This window comes from Alosa pseudoharengus, unplaced genomic scaffold, assembly GCF_046254945.1.
Source record: "Alosa pseudoharengus isolate Yale_2024_CS ecotype anadromous, Long Island Sound unplaced genomic scaffold, YU_APseudo_1.1 YU_APseudo_1.1_scf_11, whole genome shotgun sequence".
NCBI lineage: Eukaryota > Metazoa > Chordata > Actinopteri > Clupeiformes > Clupeidae > Alosa > Alosa pseudoharengus.
Genome location: NW_027468576.1, coordinates 13174760 through 13183984, shown reverse-complemented (window position 1 = coordinate 13183984; position 9225 = coordinate 13174760). Strand labels below are relative to the sequence as shown.

At 41.5% G+C, this 9225-nt stretch overlaps 2 protein-coding genes across 3 annotated transcripts in view; one reads left to right on the top strand and one right to left on the bottom strand.

The window, feature by feature from the left end:
• Window positions 1-1046: 1046 nt before the first annotated feature.
• rnf125 (ring finger protein 125, E3 ubiquitin protein ligase) lies at window positions 1047-4407 on the bottom strand. The gene is made up of 8 exons (XM_076276509.1): window positions 4282-4407; window positions 3596-3722; window positions 3322-3407; window positions 2915-3142; window positions 2547-2612; window positions 2299-2401; window positions 1973-2080; window positions 1047-1464 (listed from the first exon to the last, which is right to left on the bottom strand). The coding sequence occupies exons 1-8, from the start codon at window positions 4359-4361 to the stop codon at window positions 1384-1386; spliced, it is 879 nt and encodes a 292-aa protein (XP_076132624.1). The 5' UTR covers window positions 4362-4407; the 3' UTR covers window positions 1047-1383.
• Window positions 4408-6564: 2157 nt separating this feature from the next.
• trappc8 (trafficking protein particle complex subunit 8) overlaps window positions 6565-9225 on the top strand; it is a 40607-nt gene continuing 37946 nt past the window's right edge. For both annotated transcript variants that reach the window (XM_076278041.1, XM_076278040.1), the window contains exon 1: window positions 6565-6871. In XM_076278041.1, coding sequence (XP_076134156.1) covers window positions 6715-6871 — 157 coding nt within the window. In that variant the 5' untranslated portion in view covers window positions 6565-6714. The remainder of the gene's footprint in view (window positions 6872-9225) is intronic.

Here is a 9225-nt window from a genome sequence, read left to right as displayed (position 1 = left end):
CATAATTTACAATTAACTATCATCCCAAATAAGTCACATTGATATACTGTCATGAAATACATAAAATGTAGTACTCCTGCTTATTGCAAGAATAGTACTATTAACATAGTTTATAAGATTGTAGAAAAACCTGTGGAGCAGCTATGTTTATATGTGTGTTTATGATTAGGGTACATAAGTGTGTAATCACAGGACTACAAGTGTAATCATTATACAGAGGGGACAATAGTATTAAATTCTTGCCGGCCCTATCACAACCTTCATCGCTTCATATTTCCTCTGGATATTGCAGGGATGGCAACTTTTTTAGTTCAGCTTGGAGTGAGATTTGTTACCTGTGAAAGCGTGTGCGCACATACACTGAATCTTTCAGTGATACGCTGTACCGTACTTTACCATACTGGCCTACGTTCACCCCTGGTTATATGTATAGTCTCCCAAGTTTACTGTCAGTGTTAAACAACACAATGGATCAATGGCTCCTTTTTGTAAAATCAGAGGCTAATGTTTGCAGTAGCAGAATAAAGGAGGAGTCATATCAATTGATAACACAATGCCATGTGTGATAATACGTTAAAGTCTTTTCTAGTGGTCAGTTTTCACCTTCCACCTCCCTGTATACTCATGACTGTGTGGCTATGCATAGCTCTAATATGGTTATTAAGTTTGCTGATGACACCACTGTAATTGGTCTTATCACTAACAACGATGAAACAGCCTACAGGAGAGAAGTTAACAACTTATCACAGTGGTGTGAAGAGAACAACCTATTTCTCAACGTGGCAAAGACCAAAGAGCTAATTGTAAACTTCAGGAGGAAAGAAGATCAGTTTAATGCCATTACCATCAACGGCGAGCCTGTGCTTGTCAGTATTTGCACTACAACACTCCCCCCCCCCCCACACACACTCACCACACTATTTATTTATTTTTTGAGGAGCAACAAAAAACACAAGAATTTTACTCTCTTGTACCCGTATAATGAAATGTAATAAAGACAATCTTGAATCTTGAACCTTATCAATAAATGACACAAAGCCACCACCCACAATGTCAAGGAAAATTTTATTATTAAGACAGTAGAAATATAGAAAATATATACAGTATACATAGTGCATATTCAAAATCAAAATCTGTATGTTTTTAAGCAAGTAAAAGTTCTGATGAGTTGAAAATGGTATTGGCAAAGGGAGGAGGATGCATATGCTACCATTAAAACCTGAGTTCTTTAATGCCTGCAACATGTATAATGACAATGATCATGACAGAGGACAGATGAATTTGACTGAATATTTGTGAACAGACCTAAATGAATGAGTATGATTCCTGATTACAGTTGTGTACTAGTGTCCGTACACATACACTCCCTAATTGTATTGCAGGTCATTGAGCAGCATCAGAATTTAGCTGAAATGACTCCAGTATGGCCGCTTGCATATTCATGGCATCACTTTGATGGGTGTTCTGTCAAACACAAATAAGATATAACACACAGGTTTATGGTTGGAAATGTATTATGTATTTGTTTCTCTCTCTGTGAGCTTGTGCATTGCAACACACACACACACACACACAAATAAGCGGAAATGATGACTTGAGGGGCAAAAAAAGAGAAGGGCAAGGGCAAAGTTCTGTTTCATGCCTACACAGACACTCACCTCAGTCATATCTATGTCTCCTTGTGTTCAGGTCTATGTGCATGTGCAGGGAGATTGTGATAGACTGGCATGTATCTGCGAGTGACCATGGGAATGGGTAAAGTGCAACATTGTCATGGATAAGAGATAAGCGATGAGAGGAGACAATGTTCCCAGCGTGTGTGTGTGTGTGTGTGTGTGTGTGTGTGTGTGTGTGTGTGTGTGTGTGTGTATGTGGTGGCCCTGTTGGTGCTGTTGCCACGCCAGTCTACCCTCTGACCAGGAAGAAGCCACACTAGGCATGTGCATGTATGCGTGTGACTAAAGGAACTCACAGTGATATCTTCGCTGTAGTAACTGTGCCGCAAATTCAGGTGTCCAATGAAGTTCCGACTGTAATAGTTCTCATCTCCGTGTGGTTGTGCCATGCACACGGGACACACCTGGAGAACCGAGAGCACAGTGAGAGAGAGATGAAACCCCAACATACCACTGGCTTCACTTTTACTCAGCTGCCAAGACTTGACTTAGCAGGAAAAACTCATTTTAAAACAGCACACTCAAACAGGTTGAAAAAAATGTTTTGTCAGTAATTGTGCCAGTCTCGAGGCCGAGGGGCCAAGAGGCAGAGAGGGTGTGTATTTGTCACAGTGATACTAACCACAGGGGTGGGGTTATTTTGGTGGTGGGTATTGCAGTGATCGCGCAGATCCAGCTCATCCATTCCCCCCTGCTGGCAGTAGGGGCAAGCAAACACCCTCACTCTGAAAAGAGAACAGAGCCAAGCATAATGAGAGAGAAAACAAACCTGCTGCTACAGCCGTCACACACACGCACGTCACACAGTGGGATGGGAGATTGTAAAACACACATGTACTTTTGTATGTATGCATACATCGTGTAGCTCACCTGTTATTGAGCAGTGGCCCTCTTTGCTCTGCCCATGCTTGCTCAAACAGCAGACTGCCCATCTGTCTGTTCATGTGACAAATTAAATATATTATCATATAAGTATTTATTTGAACTGTATCACTCCAGCTCAGAGTTATTATAGTTTTGAAAATGTCATTAGTTTTTATTTTTATTTAGTCTTTCAGTTCGGTTTTTGTCAGTTTATTTTTACTGGTGCAAAAGTAGTTTTAGTTTAGGTTAGGTTTAGTTAGGTTTTCAGGTTTTATGAGGAATGTCTATAATAATTATGAGAATGACTGTAATAACCCTGCTCCTGCTCTCCACCAAACTGCTTGCCCTTTGTTACTTTCATATTGTGGACTCACTCGTTTTCATCATTGAAAACGGAGAAGTCACCGTGACCGTACACATCCACCTGAGGAATGGTGTAATTCCGGAATGGTCTTATAAGGGGCAGACCAGCAGGACCAGTAGATTGTGCTACAGTAGATGGAAACACTGGTGGTTGTGGTGGCCTGAGGACATGAGGGGCATAAAGGGATGCAAAGCTTGGGTTGGAGGATCCAAACTGGTGTGGAGGAGCACTCCGCTGCCTGATTTGACGGAAAAGAGTGGTTGGGAAGATGACAAGGGGGAGAGACAGAGAGAGAGAGAGAGAGAGAGAGAGAGAGAGAGAGCAGTTAAATGCAAAATTGCATAATCACCTTTTTCGTTTACTCCTTTTAAAAGTTACAGTAGTGTACAGTAGTGTACAGGTGATGTTGAGCCTTACCTCCATATGCCAGCAAAAACGGAGGGACCAAATGGAGACGCTATGATAGGGCTAATGACAGGATCTCTGGAACGACCATATCTCACCTGGGTAAACAAGCGAGAGAGTTATTTAGCAAGATTTATCTGTCCATCTCTCTGTCTTTATCTGTTGGTCTCTCATTCTCTCAGCTGTGTGTGTGTGTGTGTGTGTGTGTGTGTGTGTGTGTGTGTGTGTGTGTGTGTGTGTGTGTGTGTGTGTGTGTGTGTGTGTGTGTATTCCATGCTGGACTTACTCTTGAGCGTCTTGTTTGGTTGGACACTGCGGGCACTGCTGTGGGCTGATCGCCATTCACTGGTTTCCTGCACACTGGGCAATGTTTCCTGTAGTGAATTGACTGCTGGAGACAACTCTGACAGAACCTACCAAATACAGAGAGAGAGAGAGAGGGGGGGGGGGGGAGGGAAATATAGAAACAGACAAACACTTAACTGAAATATGGTTTTCTTATGGAATATGAAACTGAAAGTTTGCTGAGGGATTTTTCCACTGGTATTCCCCACGTCACACCAACACAGTAATGAACAAAACACTTTCACTTCAGCTGACTTTAACCAATTCCCGGTAACAACTGAACAGATTTAGAATAGGTAACAAACATGGTAACAGGCAGTTATTCTGCATCTTCTACATCTACATCTTGGCAGTTCACCACATCCATTACAGTTCAAAAGTATCTTCCTTTGACTAAGTTTAGTCAATTTTTAATGTAAGTAAGTTAATGTAAGTTCATGTTTACAAATATATAATACTAAGACACCCACTGACTTTGAATCATTTAAGGTTGTGGACATTTAAACATAATGTAGCTTGATGCTAACTTGCTGAAAGCTGGATACCAATTCAGTATAGTCATTATGTGTGTGTAGTCTGTGTTTATGAGTAAAAGAAAGATAATGCAATAAAAGAAATGCAACTTACTCATGATTACATTCGAGGAGCTGTGTAGGTTCTTGCAGTTTGTCCTGACAAACAGGGCACTTCTTCTCTTCAGCATCCATTTTTCGGTCCTCTCTCTTCGTCTTCTAACTCATTTCTAGTTCCTGTCTTAATCTGTTGAGTTCCCATCAATTCTCCGCCCATATACCTCTGGCCAAAGAACTCACAATAACACAGGGACTTTCTTGCACCCGCCTTCTCACACACACACACACACACACACACACACACACACACACACACACACACCACACCACACACACACACACACACACACACACACACACACACACACAAACACACACACTTTATGGCATAGGCATGGCAATTTGGTTAGTGCATGGTTTTTATAGTTTTAAACTATGAAGTTAGATGGCCTGTACTGCTAGGAAAACAGCTGACTGAATAATTGAAAACATTCGTCTTACAGGCTAGACAACTCTTTATGGTACATTTAATTAAAATTCTACATGTCTGAGAGTTTTAAACAAGGCATGTGTTGTAATGTGTTATTGTGTGTGTGTGTGTTGATTGACATCAACACACATGACATTTGATTGACATGACATTTTTTCTTTTCTTTCTTTCTTTTATCTTTCTTTCTTTTAAGAATATTTCTAAAAGTCAATTAAAGGAAAACACTTGATGGAACTTATCAAAATGGTTGAGCAAAAATTAGGGGTGTTTCACATTTCAAACATGGGGCGCAGCCCCCAAAGAGAATGTATGAGACATGCAGATACATGCACAATGATTTATTTTTTAAACAACTTAATTCACAACACCCAGGCCTATGTATTTTTTATTATTATGTTGTGGCCCAAAGGCCAGCTTTAACTAAAGGGTTCAAATCTGATCCACACAGGACATTGATTTAGTTATGTTTATGAAGTTGTTTTGAAGTTTGGTTTCTTTAAAAAAAAAAAAAAAAAGGAAGCGGATGAGGTCAGATGTAGACTAGTCTGCAACATAGGGTAGGCCTAGAACTACATAGCCTACGTCAGTGTTTCCCAAAGTCTGGGTCGCGACCCACGGGTGGGTCGCAGGAGAATTTATTTGGGTCGCCAGCCCAGCACAATTTATGTTGTGTTATAGGTCTAACTGATACCATTTGTCATTTGATACCAGGAAAGTTAACAGTTTTCTATTAGGATGTAGTTTGTTAACTACCACAGTTACGGTTTTGTCATAAAAGCTCATGAAACTGGCGCATGAAACTGGGGGACAAACGCATCGCAGAGGGGGAGCCAGAGCATGGATATCTACCTCTCAAAATGAAACCGTTCTGTGGGGCGCCTGCCATGACCTGTACCTCGCAGTTGCAAACTGCAAGGGACATGAATCCGCCTATTTGCACGAACATTAACAGATACCAGTTCCTCAACTTTAACGATTAAAATCTAGTGACCGTGCTGTCAACTAAAGCAGACATCCATAGACCGGATAATTCAATTTGCATGTAGATAGTTTCGATTGTAGATGCTATCTTTAAAGTTAATAGCAACCTCCTCACATTCTTATTTCTGATTTAAAATGCACAACAGTGCATTATATTAGGCTACAATTTATTTAAATTTTAAATAGACATTTTAAACACTATTTCTCTCGTTTTCTACCTCGCGAACTCCAAAGTAAAGGCGCATTCTTCCGGCTATTGCCCAAAAGTCTCTTGTTCTGATAGCGACTATATAATATAATAGGCCTACAACAATACAAGATAACGACTTGAGTTATTTGCTGTTTACATCGGAATTGACGTCCACAGTGTTATGGACCCATTTGTCTGCAACGCAACGTAGCCTACAACATTTTTTTTAGAAATACAGAAACAGCTTTACTATGCTGACGAATGCGCAACATGCGAGAATTTCCCCAAACTCTCGGATGCGCATTAAAACGCATCTTTTCAGTAGTCATTTCCAACTTTTCGCGCTGATGGTGCTCAAAATGCAACACTACCGTGTTCAAAGCAGGATCTATCAATTTAGATCCTATAGCAATGTATGGTTGGGGGAGGCATAGAAAAGTTGGAGAACCTGTGGCCTAAAACAATGTTGGTGGTTGCAGGGTAGATTTGAAGTGAAATGGGTCGCGATGGTCTGTCATTTTAAAAAAGTGGGTCGCCAGAAAAAAAGTTTGGGAAACACTGGCCTACGTTATCGTTGTCTTGTGACAGAATAGGTGTATCTTTGCTGTCTCTGAGTAGGACTAGGCTGCTACTTCGGTGATCACATGACAGCCGTGGTGGCTGTCGGGATGAGAATCGATCAGCAGGGTACTGGAGGTTTCAACATGGCCGCTTCGGGCTGTCACTAAGGGAGTTGTTTTCAACTCAAGAGCCGTTCTCTTGGCAAGAGTAAATAACGGAGCCATTCAGTAATTGGTGCTGGTTGAGAAACCAAGACCAGCAAAGCAATGGCTCAGTGCGTTCAGTCAGTTCAGGAGTTCATCCAGGACTCCTTCGTTCCGATGGTTGCCGTCTTATGCAGCGAAGATGCAGAGAAAGTCACCCGCAAAAACAACCTGAATTTTCCGGAGCTTCTGCGGCCTTTCTGTCGGCTCACTTCTGAAGGTATTAACTGTTACTCACGGCATGGTTTTAAGTGGTATGGGACTCAAAGGGGTTTACTGAGAGGAGACATTACTTCGCTAACGCTAGTTAAATAGTCCAGATATGCTAGTAAATTAGCTGACGCTAGCAACTTGGCTAACACTAGTTATTCAGCTAACGCCAGTAACGTAAATTAGCTGGCTAGTAAGCTAGACTAGCTATTTCTGTCACACTCAGTCAAGTGACAGGAAGAGACCGCTTGCGAATAAGCTAACATTAGCTTAGCTTATATGTGAGTCATGGAATATAAAAACGGCCTTCTGTCTCTTTCACAACCGTGACATCTGATCGCATGAGCAGCCACTCGAGTAGTCAACCTTTGTCTTTACGCTGTTACGGTTTGCGAGCTCTCGTTTCGTTTCAAACACGACTAGGATAACAATTCTGAACGAGGCCCACAGAGGCACTGCAAACTTGGGCCGGGCGTATTAGCTAGCATCCAGGCAGCTATTTGATTAGCCTAATTGGCTGCACCTTTGGCTGAGGAAGTGGGATTATCCCGAAGACAGGAAGAAAAAATCTCCAACAGAGAAGCAGCAACGTTATTTGCCAAAGATAGCATTTTTAAAGCTTGTGAAATTGTGTCAAAAGTAAACGTAGCTGTAGCCTGCCAACATACATGTTGACTGAGGTGATGTGGCATACAGCCGCAGGAATGTTAACTCTCCGAAGCTGGAGCTAGCTTCACCTCAGGTCATATCGGACCGTTTTGCAGTTAGATATACTCCCATAAATCCTGCTATGTAGCTTGGTATATTATGCACGCTCCATTTTGTCCACTTAACCCCATTTTGATTCCACTATCCTGGTGAAATATTCAGGCTTTGCTGGGCTGTAGGTACAGAACATGTCATTTCAGATTATGTGACAATGTGCAGTAGACGTTATTTCATTCAGATAGTATGTTGCGCATCCTGATTCTGACTTCTCAGTTACGTTCTCAGTCTCACAGTAACAGTATTCGTCTGTAGCATCACCTGTCAAGTGGAAGTTACCTGTCCTCAGGCCATTTGAGACTGGTTGTGTGTAAAGGCAGATGGTTTGTCCTCACTCCTCCCCTCAGCATCATAGACTGCTGCTGAACTCGTGTTCCTAACAGTGTGGTAACCCTTCCGTCCAACAACACCCAGGGATATTCACGGATAGAACCCAAGAAGCCCAAATAGATTCACTTGTCGTTTTACCACACTCAGTATGTTCTTAACCCCTGACCTAAGTCAGTGTTCTGTTAAGGTTAATGTTATTCAATGTCAACAAACATGGTGCTGCCTTCTGTATGGCTAGTTTTGTTTGGATTCATCTCTTTAAAGACCACTGTCTGACCGGGCTGTTATCTCTGTAGTGTGGAACTGCTGGACAGGCTCATTCTAATACTCTTAATCCCAGGTGTTGTCTGTCTCCTACAGGCTACTCCACTCCTCTCTGAATCAGTATTAAGCAGGCCAAAGATCTAAGACCAGTTGACCATGATGCCACATACCTCATGCTTATGCTTATGCTTATGGTTCTTTGCAGACACTTTTGTTCAATGTGACTTACAAGGACATCAATAAACATTACATTAACATTACGTTTTATTTAAAGTATGTATTTATATTTTTTTTAATTTATTTATTTATTTATTTTATTTATAGTATGGCCTAAATGACACACATACCATTTAATAGACTAAATATAATTGGTAGAGTAATAACAATAACCATAAGCATACAAACTGCAACTCTGTAAGGAACATTAACTAATTAGAAACAAGGCAAATTGATAAGTCTTTAGACGCTTTTTGAAGATCCCAAAACCATAGAAGAGCTAACGAAGAGTCCACTCTCTTTCATTGCATAGAGCATAAGAATGGATAGGTCACCCAGGGTCCATTCTACTGTCCTGGTGTCCTCATGAGAGACAAACATTCCTCCTGATAAGAGCTGAACTAGAGTAGTAATGGGCGACTGCTCCCTGATTGAATGGACAGACTCAGATCGACTCAGTCATGAAATGTATCTCAGTTCCAATTCTGTCTTGTCATTTCTTGAGCAGAAGCCTATGATTACATATAACTTAGAAGCCTTACTCACTGAAAGGGCACCCCCATCAGTTAAGTGTAGTCCCTCCCTGCTGTGTCCTTCCTTGCAATTTAATGTGGAAGTCTGAAATCTGCACTCCAGCCTCAGAGCGCCCACCCAGCTGGGTCTTTGACATCATGGGGATAACACCGGGAATAGGAATGACCTCTGTTGTTTTGGCTGAACTTAAGAAGTAGAGACCCACAGGTAGGATTTGCAGGGTGGGATTGGAAGCTCACACCCTTTAGCTTTCAA